The sequence below is a fragment of the Thermobia domestica genome, chromosome 6 (genome assembly GCF_964235325.1).
Source record: "Thermobia domestica chromosome 6, izTheDome1.hap1.1, whole genome shotgun sequence".
Classification (NCBI taxonomy): domain Eukaryota; kingdom Metazoa; phylum Arthropoda; class Insecta; order Zygentoma; family Lepismatidae; genus Thermobia; species Thermobia domestica.
Window position 1 is genome coordinate 228,896,660 of NC_137459.1, and position 17,185 is coordinate 228,913,844.

General features: G+C 34.0%; 1 protein-coding gene across 2 annotated transcripts in view; it reads left to right on the forward strand.

Annotated features, from left to right (window-relative positions):
- The window catches only part of Apoltp (Apolipoprotein lipid transfer particle), a 6,186,292-nt gene that overhangs the window by 4,852,686 nt on the left and 1,316,421 nt on the right, over positions 1-17,185 (forward strand). For both annotated transcript variants that reach the window (XM_081762641.1, XM_081762640.1), the window contains exon 49: positions 15,969-16,105. In XM_081762641.1, coding sequence (XP_081618767.1) covers positions 15,969-16,105 — 137 coding nt within the window. The remainder of the gene's footprint in view (positions 1-15,968; positions 16,106-17,185) is intronic.

Genomic DNA, 17,185 nt, shown 5'->3' on the forward strand with positions numbered 1-17,185 from the left:
TTACATTCCTTTTTTTTTCTTTCTTGGAATATTATTACAAAATGTTATACTATTACTAGCTGTATGTCTTCAAACATTTGTTTTTAAGCTTCCAAGCAAATTTTGAGCTCCATTCCTCTGACAATAGTAATCTTATATTACATCAATAATAAAACTAATATATATACCAATGTTAGTACCACCAGAGACCCCTAGCGGAGAATTCTAAATTAGAGTTTAGTTGATCGGTGGATGTTCTTCAGTGCATACGTATATGCGCGATTGTCCCATATATTTATATATATTTTAAGGTAAGTATAGTATATTTGTATTACTTGTTTCAATTGTGTAATAAAGCCCTAGGTCATATTTACTATTTCAATCTTAATGTGAGGCACTAGTATTACTAACAGAAGCAAAACATGTCATCCATGCGCTAAGTTTTCTCTCACCCATAAGATTCAGACATTTTCAATAGCACCACTGTAAAGCAAACTATTTAGCTGGAAGACAATACCCGGATAGCTTCCTTTAGCATTATTGTTGTAAACGTTCACTTTGAAATTTTATTACAAAAAAGATGGAGTGAATAGCGCTCAATATTGCTGAAAGTCTAGGGGAGATTTACTGTTAAACACGGGCAAAGTGTCCTTTCTTTCAGCGCGAAAGGGGGCGTTCGCTTTGGGGAAACCAGCTATAAAACAAATAGCGCTAGGTGAGGGAAAAATCTAGGGGAAAATTTACTCGTAAACACGGGTAAAGCACGCCTGTGTTTCAGTGATGCATGGATGCTCTTCTTGCGTTTCCTTTCATATCCTAAAACAGACCCTAACACGATTTCATATGTTTAAAATACGCAACTCTTTATTTCTTACATTTATCTGATGGGATTCTACCGGTGCTTATTCAAAGACAAACAACATCTAACATCAATTTTTCTCACCGAAATACAAACCAATATTTCTTGCGTCTTAAAACAAGTGGTTATTCATTCCCTCTTTCGCAAATTTTACAATTGGCGTTGCGGTAGCCACGGAACTGGTCTTTCGCAAGATCTGCGATAGATATACTACTCCAACGCAAATCTAAAGGGAGGAGCCTACCACGCACTTGCATAATCAAAAATAAACGATCATGTTTCTTTCGAGTCTAACTTTGGGGAAGTGCCATACCGCAAGATGTAAGCGCATTCTTTATTTGTTTCTTCGCACCTACGCTAAAATAAGGAAACACAATTTTGCGAAACACAAATCTATCTCGGGAAACTGCCCCGCCGCAAACTGAAACCTCAACATATCTACATGTTTCAGTATAGGAACACATTTAAACACTTTTGAAAATTTTTGAACACTTAATATCGATTTCAAATACTATGGTATATGTCTCTATTATAATCTTTTCTTTCCATTTATGTTTGTTATGAAAGCAAGACGAAAGTCAATCTTTGTGTTGAAGTTAATTGTTTTACACTTCAGTAAATGAATCAATATTTACTACAAATATGATTGAGAAAAATGTTGGATATCTATGTGTTTCAAAGTGTTTTTTATGTGTAAACTGCACATTTTCTGGAAAGACTTTTCAATAGGATTTCAGATTCGCGAGAAATCATTCAGACACAATACATTTAAAAAATATAGTATCTACAAACAATCAAAAATACTGTACTGGTACGCAATTCTGTTTAATCGCGGTTACAGTTAAAAAAATCACAAGAAATTCCCCAAAAAATGAAATGAAACCTTTAAGTTTTACGTCCCACGCTTATGCCGGTTAGGATAAAGGGGACGGTGATGATGAAAGATGAGTGAGATGGTGGAATGAAGAAAGTAGGAGGAAACGGGAGAACCCCGAGAAAACCCACGGTGTTTGTCCACCACAAAGTCCACACGGCGCGAGCTGGGATCGAACCGGGTACCCCAAGCACCGGAGGTGAACGCTCTACCACAGAGTCACCGCGCAAGAAATTCCCCACTTGCTCCTGCAGTAAACTATGAACTATGAACGCTACTAAATGATTCTTTCATCTATGGCGGCTCTTAAGCGACATCACGAAACATTTAAAAAAAAAATATTAACTAACTTATTTTCTTAAGTATATGGATATTTCCGTAACTAGTCTAATCTACACTTGGTTCTCCAATAAACTATGAATTATAAACAGTACTAAATCATTTTCATCCTTCAGTGAAGGCTCTTAAGCGACATCACCATGCATTTTCTAAAAAGACTGACTGAGTTCTTTTCGTAACTAGTCTGATATTGTTCAAAAAGTATCATATGCGGTTTGGATCCTCACACATCCTAGTTATAATACCACAGATTACTATCGCCCTCCCCATCCCCATTGCTTCAAACGTTTAGAAATTCACACACACATGGAAATATGTACACCCGTAATAATAGTTTCGTCCTTTGATCTTTAATGTTAGACCTCCCTATGAGGGAGACTAGATGAAGCAAGCACGTAATGTTCAAACAGTAGCATGGTTAGGGATAAAACAATTCATGAACAAATAAATATTCACAACAATCAGGGCTGGTGCGGGGCCCCGCTGGTTCAGGGGTAGTTTCCTACGGTTTAAAAACAAAATGGCTTGGCGGCAGAGTACATATTCCTTATGCTTGGTAGTTCATAGTTCGATTCGAGCTCCCACTCAATTATTTTCATAAGAAACAAAATGTGTCTCAGTTTCCTAGTGATTCTCGCTTCAATCTTTGTGCAAATAAGTTTGTGGTGAACAAACGCAATATATTTAATTTTGCTAGGGATCCCTCTAGTCTCAATAGAAATATATCAAAGCAATAATAATAATAATATAAAACTTATTTGGATTTGATATCTTCTTTTGAAGAACACACAAAAAGCAGGAGAAAAACACAAGTTTTTTGACTTCGCGATAACCACTAGTTAATCACGTCGCAATAGTAAACTTTGTTATAGAAAAATGGATGTGCACTCAATTTATATAGTATATACTTTATTTGTTAAGGTTATAGGGGGATATAATATACATGAATTTTTCATTTATTTTCGTTTGTCCTTGTGTAAGTGCCGCTTGGGTTCAAATCCCTCACTGTACAAAGACAAAAGGAAGATATATTTCGTCTTCAGACATCTTGTCGGATTAATAATGACGAGTTCAAAGAATACATTCAAAGATAAACAATTTTCTTTCCTTCCTATAGAGATAGCTGCTGAATAACTATCAATTTCTTCAGAATAATAACAATTTATTAGACATTTTTACAGTGTGCGTAAATTTTGTAGTCGGGACAAATTGATTTCGTACTTCCAAGTATGTCTGGAGTCGTAGCAACCAAGTCTATCAACCCAGGACATTTTAGCACTGTTCATAATACATGCTGACCCACAAAACATCCAAGTTTATAACTACAAAGGTAGCAAATATTGCATTCTAAAATTTAAGTTTACAGTTTGCTCCCTCAAAAAGAGAGATACTTTAACAGGCGGCATGAATTGTAATTTTAAAAGTATCAAAAATTCAATATCCCATACATTTGAACGAAGTAATGTCTGTCAATTTTTGTAGTGGCTTAAATTTATTATTAGGATCCAAAGTATCTTGTATTTGTTCCGAAAAGCAAAGAGCAACCATTTTTTGTCTCTGAAAATACAAAGACCAACAAACCATGGACAGGTAGACCTGTCCCACATAGTGTTTATGAGCCCTAATTGGTTGCGCAACGAACACAAGCATTTATCCAGGTTCTTTGCATGAGAGAGACAAAGCATGCCACATAAATTCAACCTACCGCCAGCCTTTTCAGTTGTGTGTGGAGACAAAGCTAGTCACTCAGAGGGGCGGGCGGGGATAAAATAATACCACCTTCCGGGCCGTTCACATACGAATGCACTTCGTCAGCCAGCAGGAAAAGAGGGAGGGAAGTGTGCTCTACATGTCCACAACAAGGAACCTGTAAGCATTCACGGGGAAGTGATCACAAGTGTCTACCTTAGCATGAGGTAATGATGGGGGCATAGATAAACTATCCAAGCACTACCAGGGATAGGGTGACTGGTCTATTCATACAGAACGAGTTGAGAAAATGGGCTGTTACTTGGAGAAAAGCGATTATACAAGGAAGATGTGCATATCTATTTGTCTAGCGGATAACTCTGTCAGTTCAGAGAGCAAGTCCGGAAGGAAGACGCACCAAAACGAAGTTCGCTTCGCAGCGAAAAAATGAAAAATAAATAAATAAATAAATAAATAAATAAATAAATATTCATTCCTTTCCTTTTTTGCATATCTTTTTTCTGTTCATACATTTTAGCATGCATACGCGTAGTCTTCTTTTTCAGAAAAAAATCAAATTTGCAACATTTTAACACTCAAATTATTTGTAAACTCATTGAGTAGCTCTTCTTATAAGTTTCATTGGATTTTTTCTAAGTTCATAGCGTAGCTTATCTTAGGATTTTACGTAGTAGAACGAGGCAAAAACATTCCATTAAAAAATCATTACTGAACATAGAAAATTCATGGATAGTGTGGGAACTTGAAGGGTAATGTTTCATTCGGTTCTTGAATGATGTAATCATATTCATTATTTTTAATTAATTATAATTTTGTACGTTCACGCATTGTGTTCGATCAGTTACGAGTTATTTTAAAAGGATCAAATTAAATTAATGGGAGAAAGCTTGTGGGAGCTAGGAATCGCTTTTCAAGCCTGATAGTTGAGTTCTAATGGTATGAATAACATTTTAATTCTAATTTGAATATAAGTTTTAAAATTACGATTAAAGAATCGTGTAGGATCATGTTTCAAACAGCAAAAATGATCATTCTACGTTCCAGGACCATATCAACCCTTCTATCTCCCAGGTAATAATCCTCCCCCTCCCAGGGACCTACCCACGGCCTGTCCGGCCCCACTGACAAAAAAGTAGTCAAGTAATAAATCAAGTAATCAGACAATAGCCCTATTACTGACCACTTTCTAATCCAAGACTACTTTGGATGTCGAGACAAGAATGTATGCACCCATTCGTATCCTGCTATTTGGGTGATTTTGCTAAATCGGTGTAGTATCTTACTTTTTCTCCAAACTGATAGGCTACGTGACGAAAATCATTGATCGTTATCCCAACGTATGTAAGAGCAGCAGAAGCCAAAGGCATAACATTTTTTTTGAGTTTAATGTCCCACGATTATACCTGGGCGGCTAAGGAAGACGTAGACCTACTGATTATTGTGGAATCCGAACCATTTATTCGTTCTACAGTACTTCTATCGGGAATCGCACCCGGGACCACGCACACCAAAAGTAAGTGTGCTAACCACTAGGCCAAGCGGAGGTGTCTAGCAGGCCACTGACATTTCGATGATTTTTCTTATGTAGTTCCGCACCATATTCGCACCCTGGAAACCACAGCATGATCGACTTTAAGCGTGTTGCTTTAATTATATCCATCTAAAGCACAAAAACATTCCATTCACAAAGTGTCGGGATTCCCGATTTCCCTATGTTTGAGATCTCCATAATAGCGCGTTTGTAGTTTGTACATTTTAGGTACAGTTAGCAACGCTGCATTTACAAATGTTTTGTACGCCATTACTCAGCAAGGAGCTTGTGCCACCACACAATGCTTCATATACAAAAACTCAGAATAAAGTGTTGCTAACTATGGAATGTCGAAGTTCCTCAAATGTCAGAGTTCTCCTCAATTACCTTTTTGACCCTTTCCTCTTGTAAGGGTAGAATTTTCATAAAAGTTGTAGCCTGTATTCACTTATTTTAAGTAGGCGTTTATATAAAATTTCATCGTACTAACATTAGAGATATTTAATTTATCGACACAAATTCTGAGACCATTATCCCCCTCCATACACATTTTAATGAAACTAACATGATAAAACCTCAGTTCGAGCTGTGCAAATTATATTGTAAAGATCATGTCAAACGACTGAGAAGTTTATTCCATGATGATGGGAAGGTATTTTATTCGAATATGGGGAAAACCATTGTAGGAATTATCCCGTCCTTCTTTACAAGCGTTTTTTTTTTTTTTTTTTAAGAAAACGCTACAATACCTAGCTGTTCTACGCTTACGAATTCGGAAGTTTCGTCTTGCACTGAAATGAACCAGCCAGTTTATGGTAAATCAAGTGAAATTCTGTTCTTCTTGTTAACTGCTGTAATGATAATGTATGGTCATTTTAAATGGCAGGCCTACTTCTTACCTTACAGGATTTTAAACAAAAATAAAATCTTACACTTGGCATTTTCTAAGTGGTCAGTGTAATTAGACGAAACTGTTAACTGACTGTTGATCACCAGATGAAAGCGTGTCATATTTTCTATGTTCATATTGTTATTGAAATTGCGTTCGGAATGTATCGAAATTCAGTGAGTGTCGAATAGTCCCCAAAAAAAATCCATCCAAGTACTGAGTAAAGACATTCGGTTATACAACGATTGACAGTGAAGTAGATAATCAACATCTCTATGAGATATTTAGAAATAAAAAAACGTAAAAGCAAACAGAAAAAGAAAAGCTTTGATGAATGCAAGAGTTTTTTTTGTTTTTTTTTTGTTTTTTTTGTTTTGCGTCTGCTGAATTTGATTGTAAGATATTTTTAGAAAGTTGCAAACATTTTGTTGAACCCAAGCACGTATGATAGTACTTCTAATATAATTCAAAATTACCTAAGCAACTCTGTACCAGATAAAATATTAAAGGAAATAAGGCATGAAATTTTCGGTTCTCCGTTTGTCGCAATATTACTTTAAAAATAACAGGCGTAGCAACTCTGAACACAGTTAAAAGTGCAAAAATGATTTCCATTATACCTAGATGCTATTGGAAATCGATTAGCCGCAGTATTGACCAAGTATATATAAAAATAAAATGAAGTCTTTAACGGACTAACTAAATAAGACGAATGGTAATGAAATAATTCGTAGAATGATAATGTGGGAGGAAACTCCGAGAAAACTCATGTCATAATGTTTCCTATGTTACGCGCATGCTAATATTATGCTTGACAATGCCGAAGGGTGTATACTATTCACGACCTGTTCCCCGATCGAAAACAGCACAACACACCACTGATGTATATTTCAAGTGATGATGAGTGTAACAACCTGCAAAGCTACTTTCGTCCTTAAGTTTTGAATCCCAATATACTTATTTTACATGTCGGGTTTAAGGCTATAAAATGCTTGTCTACAACCTAAACTTGTTTCAAACTACTAAAACAATATTGCTTCAAAATAAGAAATGCATCGGAAAATTCAAACATGCAATTATTATGTGCATAGTTAAGTTACAACACAAACACACACATACACACACAGACACATATGCGCATACATATTGGATAAACTTTTCTGATATGTTGTTTAGATAAACGTACTAATTATAAGACAAAATTGTTACTAGTATTTTAACTAATATTTAACCCCTTCACTACTAAATCTATTTTCGGGGCCAAAAAATAATATTTGTTGTTGTTTCTGGATTGTTTGTCAGTCACATTAAGATAATGTGGAAAAAAAAAATCCTGAGAAATTTACATTTTGCGTAAGAAACCATCTCTCGCATTTGTGAGGGTAGCCACTTAAGGTGCAAAAACGTCTAATATTTCTAAGAAAACACTTTTCATTGCTTTTTTTTATACTTATAAGACTCTATAGACCCTTTTGAATTGTGCATTTGTAAATAAATAACTTTATTTGTGTAGTTTTGGCTTACATTAGTACACTTTATTCAAAAATTGTTTCATAACATTGATGTTTGAACTATTTTCTACCTCAAAGCAGCGGTAAAAGTGAGAAGGAGAGCGCACGGATGTAGTTCCCCTACTTCCAAAATAATCTAGGCGTCCCCTCACTTTGTAAAAAAAGTACAATGGGCAACGATAGGCATGGTGAACGACGTGATGTCAAGCGTCCCCTACATTTTCAGATCCACTTTTACGCCTGCTTCAAAGGTATATGACATATGTGATTGCAATGCAGAATGTGTACATATTTTGAAGAGTATCGATTTATTCTCTTAGCATGGGTCTTGAGTGGGAAAGTATTTATAGACAACTAGAATTTGCTCACAAATTGCAAAGTTGTACCTGGAGTTGTATGTGGCAAATACTTCAGATCACTCCAGATCCAGAACATGCTATTGTAACTGCTATTATTTCGGTGGTTACGGTTTCAGCTTGTATTACTCGTGGGAATGACGAAATATTTACTATATGTCAATCAAAAGCAACTAGGTGAGACGACCTCGAATATTACTACTACAGAGTAGAAATAACAATACATTTCAGCACACAGTGCTAAGACCCCGTGAAACATTATTTAAATTACCTTTTGTCTGACTTTCCAAAACAAGATTTTACATGAAATTACTCAATTTGAAGTAGTAGCATAATTTGAAGAAAAATCCTTGAAAGAATAAAAAAACAATATTGATTCTCTTGTTTTCAAAAGACACCAAACCTGCTTTCTCATAAACAAAGAGAAAAGAAATTTTTAGGTTTCTGAAACAAAAAAAAAGTTTGCCCTTATTGACTACCCTCACAATTGTGATGACCAAAATTTAGGACGTTCCCACCAATTTAATAATTACCCTGCAGACATAACAAATTTCTCTAATGAAGAAATAGATCTTAATTCACAATAAAATGCATATAAACTTACCAAATACACTTCAGACAATGAGTAATAGACTTTCAAAACTATGGTTCTCGAGGGCTTTCTTCAACTCTGTAGAACACATTACTCATAAACGTTGTAATATCCAACATACTTAACAGGTTTCAATTCAGTATCTGAAAACTTGTCATTCAGACACTCACAAATGTACTCATAGCAATTCGTATACTAAAATCCTTTGATTGGCATTTTTTCTGTCACACTGAAAGTAGCACTCAAAATTGTGAGGGTATCTGCTGAAAGGGTTAAAAGAAATAACAAAACATTTGTTCTTTGATTTACATAAGGGCATATACATGCGCAACAGATTAATTGAAGTGAAAACCACAATGCTGAATAAAACAGAAATATACTTTGGAAAGTTATTTTAAATTTACTGTAAATTAAATATGCAACAAATAACTGAAATGCTATGAATATTATTTTTAAAATTAAAAAAAAAAAACGATTATTTTCATACACATTAGAGCAGAAATATTTGTTTTCTTTTTCTTTGGTTTACGTAGATATTTATTCAATATTTGCATTTAATAATAGACATCCACAGTGGAATCAAAAGGCACAGGAACGCTTTGATGGTATACTAATAAACACACGAGAGGCATTATTTACCGCATGATATATTTGTGTAGAAATTATGTTATACGCTGCTTTGATTCTTACTCATTACCATAAGAGAGCAATATATCAATTTTAAGAACGTAGCCCATATTTTAAATATTAAGATTGAATCCAAATCCAATTAATCAAAATCTTTACTGATGATTATATTTGATAGAGCTCTACATGTGTCCATTGTTTCTTTTGTTTTCTTGGTTTTCAGAAATTTTACACTCTCATATGTAAGGGTACTCCTTACATTTCGACTTCCATATTGCTTCTAGAGTCATCCCCTAAAGTGATTCCATCAGACCAAAGTAACCCCCAAGCAAATTTAACTCAATTGAATAGCATTAAATGGTGATCAAAGCGACCTTACGTTTATATGCATTTGAGGCAAAGGTACGTTGTAAGTGTGGAGCGGCTAGAGGGAACGAAACTGCGTATATCTTGGATAGGTGTAACATGAATAGGGAACTGTATATATTACTATATTGTACCGTCATGGTTTCCATCTTTGATTCAGGACCAAACTTTGTATAGAAGAGACATCTCGTGACATCCTTTTGTGATTGTCTTGCACCAAAAACACACATTTAACGTTATTTACAACCTATCTCTAATCATTTATCAGTTCTTAAGTTCATAATATTTGTTTAACTTACAATGGTCTTCCCAAAGTTACAAAGTACCTTTGACACATATTACATATTGGAAATGCATTCAAAACATGATGTCGCTTGGGGCAACTTTTAATAATATTAAATTGAGCTAAATTTTCTCGTGGGTTGCTTTGGCATGATATGGAATAATTTCACGGCTGACACCAAATAAATAAATAAGAAAAACACGGAAGTCGAAAAATAAGATCAACTTATATTTCTACATGTATATACATACAGTGTGTTTAAGGAAAACAGAGCACTACTTTGAAAAGTAATAACATGGGTGATTCTAAAAAAAAAAAATCATATGCACTTACGTCCTATTCTCAACGGTTTGCGAGCTACATGGTGTGAACCATTTCTCACACTATCTTGCTAATCAGTTTTGTGTGATACTACAGGGAGGATGACAGTGTCCAAAGATTAAAATGAGTTTTTTTTATGGCATTTCAATGCTAAATTCTGCTATAACATGCTAATTTTTGAAATATCTGTTTTTAACCGCACAAATTGGCTTATTTGATTATCTTCGATGTGAAACAATGTGGTAATGACAAATGTGCTAAACTGTGACTTTTGACCTCTAGCAGGTCACCCGTGAATTTTGTTGTAACAACACTCACTTCAGCAAATTCCTGCAACAAATCAATTCAGTCGAAAAAGTGTAGTTCAAAGTACATACAAAGGACCTACTCACGATTAGTCTAAGGCTAACAATTAGGTCACACATATCAAGAGAGGTCAAAGGTCATGAAGTTAATATGTTCTGTTTCAGGTACTGAAAAACAACAACATAGATGATAGAGCAATAAATTGATTATGTATGAGTATGCAAGTAACTTCTATTTGCTGTACTGAAAACTGTGATCTCTCACGTCTAGTAGTTCATCTATGACTTTTGGTTGGAATTAGATTAAATTTAAAAGCTTACCATATGAAAATAATTTAATTGAACAATCAGATAAAATACCTATTTAATGTTTAATATAAGTGTAAGAATGTTAAAATGGGGTCAAAAATCACGAAACATATCTGTTCTTATTTCAGATACAGAAAAAAATAAAAATATTCTCTAATGGCAAAACAATAAATTAATTATAAGGTGTATAAATATTGCACTAAAAACTATGATTTCCAATATTTGAATTGAAATTGTGACACTTGCCTCTACAAGATTACCTGTGTTAGCTGCCGAATAACACAAAATTCAATAGTTCACTGTATAAATATAATTTAGTTTGGTAACATTTAATTCAATGTACGGATAAAGGATTTATCCTGAGTTTAGTATTAGCCTAAGAGTAAGGTCACCAATGTCAAAGGTGGTCCAAGACCACGAAGCTTAAATGCTATACTTCAGAAAACGAAAATACCGGCATACCGGTTTAATAAAACAATGTATTAACATGATATGTTGATTATGTATGAATATTGAACTGAATATAACACTTCCGTTAGATAAATTGAAAACCGTGATTTCTGGGCTCTACGTTTGTAGTATAAAATAAATGAACCAAAGAAAGCTACAGTGAAACACACATGTAATGGACGTTAAAAAAATGTTTTGGTCATGGAAATGTTAGCTAATGCAATAGGAGAACTAAGTCTTAAATTGAATTTGATTTTAAGTACTTACAATAATTTATTTCTTCTATTCGATGTGTCGACCGTTACGTTCTAAAAACATATTTACTTTTTGTTTAAACTTTTTAAAGTATGTTCGGATATGTATCCGTTTCACTGCTCGTTTAAGCTTTTCGATTGTTGTCGAAGGAATTCTTTAAAACTAATTGTTTAACAAATTCTCAGGAGGAAATATCACAAGTTGTTAGGTCACGATTTCTAGCTGGCCACCCTACTTCACTTTCCATCCTTACCAAACAGTTTGCAAACCTCCATCTCAATGTTTCAATTATTGTTCTTGTTCGTTGTGCTTGGAAATCATCTTGTTAGTACCACATATCATTATCTGGAACAAGATTTAAACGTTCATGTTCATGAAAAAGAAATTCGTGCAACGTATTCTGATCTACTCGTTGGCATGGTCTTCAAAGAAAAACGGCCCAATTACACAACATGTTTAGTGCTATCCATACCATAATACCTCTTTGATCAGTAGAACGTTGAACTTTTTCAAGTAGAAAGCTGCTGCTCCAGATCCGAACATAATTCAAAGATACAGTTCCATTTTTAAAATATGCTTCTTCAGACATTATAATTTCATAAAAAAAAAAAATATCAAATTTTCATTTAGCTGCTCTATAAACTTTTACCACAAACTCCTTCCTATAATGCATGTCCTATCTTTATTCTGTACGCCCAAACCTCCAGTATATGCCGCATTTTATTTAACGAATTGCTTGTATTGTTAAAATAAAATACGCCAAGAATGGATAGATTTTTTAGGCAAATGTAGCACAGAACAAACAACTTCGCGTTTAGTGTCTTTGGTGAAGATGGATCCTGGTCTGTCGCCGTAAATGAAACAAATGCTTTGTATTAAAGCAGTTCTTCCTAAACTGTTCATAAAGACGAACAAGTTATGTTTTAGTTATTTTTACATCCCAATATGCAAATTCTTTTTTTCTAGTTTCTGTTACAGACTTACCACTGATGATTAACAATTCAATTAAATCTATGCATTGAATCCCTTGATAGACTATACATTCCGATTTGCAATAAAATGAGCCTTCATATGAATGAAGAGAGAATAAATGATATTTTATGACGATTCCTATGAGCATACAGAGTTAAACATTGAGGAACATGATGTAACATTAACTGAAGCACTGTGTGTGTCCAACCGTCATTTCTTCGAAGATCACTGAGCCACCTTTTAGTAAAACAAAAGGACCACTGATGTGAGCCCACTACTCCGGACGAATGAAAAAGGCGGTTAGAGAAGCGGAAAAGATTTATGCTGTGATGTGATGTAGGGTGCACAAACGATAAGAAATCGCCGAACAATGCAGTACACCCAAGAGAGAATAAATTATATTTTCTGACGATTCCTATGAGCATACCGAGTTAAACACGAATTCACTGAGGAACACGATGTAACCTCAACTGGAGCACTGTGTGTGTCCAACCCTCATTTCTTCGAATATCACTGAACCACCTTTTAGTAAAACAAAAGGACCACTGATGTGAGCCCACTACACCGGACGAATGAAAAGGGCGGTTAGAGAAACGGAAAAGATTTATGCTGTAATCTGATGTAGGGTACACAATCGATAAGAAATCAGCGAACAATGCAGTAGACCGTATGTTTCTCCGAAGTTGTGTTTATTTTTCTTTCTTTCTCTTAACTTCAATGTAGTACACATAACCAGGGCAAATGTTCTTATACAGACATAGACGGGAAAACAGTACTAGTTAAGTACAGTTCAAACTTTCCTCCCTATAAGTTTCTCATAAGTCAACTGTATTCTTCTCATCCCATTTTCGAAATATTTTCCAAATTTATGGAATACGCTATAAAGAAAATCAAAGATAGCAACCAGGGACTACAGTTGAACGGTATTCACCAGGTTACGGCATATGCTGATGATATAAATTTAATAGGGGATGATAGAAGAACAATAGAGATAAATGCAGAGATCTTATTAAACGCTTGCAGGGACATTGGTTTAGAAGTAAATGCACAGAAAACTAAATACATGGAAGTACGTCGGGACCGTAATACGGCAAATTGTGGAGGCGTTAAAATATTAAATAATACTTTTGATAAAGTGGATACTTTCAAATATTTAGGATCAATATTAACAGACGAAAATCATATTCACGAAGAAATTAAATGTCGACTAAAAGCAGGGAATTCGTGTTACTATTCGGTTCAAAATCTCTTGTCGTCGCGAATTCTGTCGAGGAATTTGAAGCTTAAAATATATTAAACGAAAATCATGCCTGTTGTTCTGTATGGTTGCGAAACATGGTCGCTTACTCTGAGGGAAGAACATAGACTGAAAGTATTTGAGAACAGGATCCTGAGAAAAATATTCGGACCCAAGAGGAACGAGAATGGGGAATGGGGGAAGCTTCATAACGAGGAACTACATAGTTTATACGGTTTACCCAACATTGTTAGGATCGTCAAGTCTAGGAGGCTTAGGTGGGCAGGTCATGTAGAATGGAAGAAAGTAAAAACGCTTTCAAAGTATTGACTGGTAGACCCATAGGAAAACGACCATTAGGAAGACCTAGGCGCAGATGGGAGGATAATGTTAAGATCTATCTCGCAGAGATAGGAATACAAAGTAGAAACTGGACCCAATTAGCTAAGGATAGAAGTCAGTGGAGAGCTTTTGTGAACGCGGCACTGAACCTCCGGGTTCCATAGGCCATAGAGTTAGTTAGTTAGTTAATTGGTTCATCATGCGTTAAATTGCAACTCTGTTCGATTTAACTATTTTATAGTATGTAACAAGCTGTTGATTTTAATGTTATTCAAAGGAAGATCACAGGTGACCTGGTAGAGTTAGGGATTACATTTTTTTAATTCATGTAACGGAAATGTTTCCTCTTAGTTCGATCTTCTCACATAATCAAATTATTGCTCTATGAATAGAACATGTTGGTACTTGTGGTTACTTGAATGACACATAAACTTCGCTACTCTTGACTATTTCTGACATTGATGATCTTGTTTATAGTCTTATAATAAACATTGGATACGTCCTTCATCTACATGTTGGATTACGTATAACTTTATTACATTGATTTTATACGGAACTTACACAAGCATCACAAGTATCACAAGCATAGTTACAGAAAACCTGAGAAACCTGGAGTCACAGTTTTCAATTCATTTAATGGAAATAATATTTATTAATTCTATCTTCATACATAATTAATTTCTTGTTTCATCAGTCAAATATGTTGATATTTTCGTTACCTGAAGTATAGCATTTAAGCCTCGTGATCTTTGACCATTTTTGACATTGTTGACCCAACTCTTAGACTCATACTAAACTAAGGGTTAGTCCTTTAATCTCTATATTGAAATAAACGATTCTTGATTGAATTATTTGTGTGTGGTAAGCTGTTGATTTTAGTGTAATTCCAGAAAAGTCACAGATGACCTGGTATATATCAGATCTCACAGTTTTCAGTTCATCAAATACAAGATTTTTAAAAGTTCTATATTGATATATAATTAATTTATTGCTCCACCAATCTAGAATTTGTACCTGAAGTATGATATTTAAGCTTAGTGACATTTGATCGTTTTTTAGGGGATTGATGACCTTACTCCTAGGCTTACACTAAACTTTGAATAGGTTCTTTATCAGTGTGTTAAATTACATATTAGTCGACTGAATTATTTTTTATACAGCAAGCTATTACATTTTATGTTATTCAAACCAATATCATAGGTGACCTGGTAGAAGTCAGGTATCACAATGTTTAATTCAATTAATGGAAATGTTATTTTCTAGTTCAATATCAATACATAACCAATTTATTGTGCTATCAGTTAAGAATATTGATATATTTCTGTATCTAAAATAGAACACTTAGCTTCATGACTTTTCATCTTTCCTGAGATTTGTTACCTAGTTGTTAGACTTAAATTATAGGACACATTCTTTATCTGTACGTTGAATTGCATTTTGTTGGACTGAATTAATTTGTTGAAGGAACTGCTGAAATGTATGTTGCTACAACAGAAGTCACAGGTGATCTGCTGAAGGTCAAAGATCACAATTCCACATATTTCTCATTACTACATTGTTTCATATCGGAAATTGTGCAAATAAGCCAATTTGCGCCGTTAAAGATTGATATTTTTAGTAGCATATCATATCACAATTTAACATCAAAATTCCACAAGAAAGAAAATCACGTTTTGAACTTCGACTCTGTAACATTTTATTCCTTGATACCCTTGAACTCGCTGTAGTGCCACATAAAACTTCCGAATTTGTCCATAACCCCGCGAATTTTTACTTTTCTAGGGCTACAGTTTCTATACAACAGAAAAATGAAATTTACACGCGAAATTTATGTATTTATTATATTTCTTTATTTTTGTAGCTATTCATTCCAACAGAACTGTGCAATTGGACACTGAATATAGTTTCCTGGATCACCAGTTCCGGCATAACTCAACTTTACGATTTGAGCCACATACTAGCATAGGATACGACCTAACAATAAATAATAAAAGTACCGTAAGTATTAAATGTCTGAAAATATTTTTCAATGTGTGTTGTAATATTTTGAGCATGAATTGAATTAGGTAATAAGATATTCTACCATGGTTTAATAATAATAATGATAATAATAATAATAATAATAATAATAATAATAATAATAATAATAATAATAATATATATATTATTATTATTATTATTATTATTATTATTATTATTATTATTATTTATTGGTTCGGTTCGAATATACATCACTTATAGACGTTATTTTTGGTAGAAAACTGTAATTTCGTTAGCATACCTTGCATGAATTTTTATTGACTTACAAACGTATACGCAGTCTGGTGATATGTTAGCAGGAGTTAAATTTATATCTCATAAAATAATATTATGCTATTCATTGTTTGGAAATTCCATTTGCTGGACACTATGTTGTACTAATATGCTTTGAAAAACTGAGAAGTCATTTATTAATGCTCACCAGGAAGGAAATAACTTTGATGATAGCACGACAGGTTCTGATTTTTAAGCCTAACAAAACTAATAGCAATAACGACGTAGGAGGTTGTTAAACATATAATATATAATTTTTCAACTAGGTTTCGTAATGTAGAAGGTATAAATGCTTCTTTCGCTAAAGTATTTAAATCAAAATTGTAGTTTCTAGTTTCTATTTTTACAAATTTATCTGTACTCGAGTCTGAACATTGCTTTACTTTTTCTTCTTTAGCAGCGAATTGAGTTTATTATTGTACATTTAAACTATTACTAACCGTCGAAAATAGTTCCGGAGCAAAAATAAAAAACGGTGCTATTTCTGAAGCACGTTTCTCTGGATAGGTCACATTTTATTGCTGCTGTACTTAGTTGGAAAGTCTTACGATGGATCAATAAAGTATGACGTCGAAAAGTACTGTGAATAGTGGGGTATTACACGCTGCTTTTCGTATTACCACTAAACTCCAACGTTGGAAATATGTAAATTTTTCAATAGGTGTTTCTCTGTATCATCCAAAGATTTGTACCCCCATGCTAAAAAACATAAATAAATAAAAATAGAAATATAAAAAATGCACGTATACTGTAACTCACGAATTT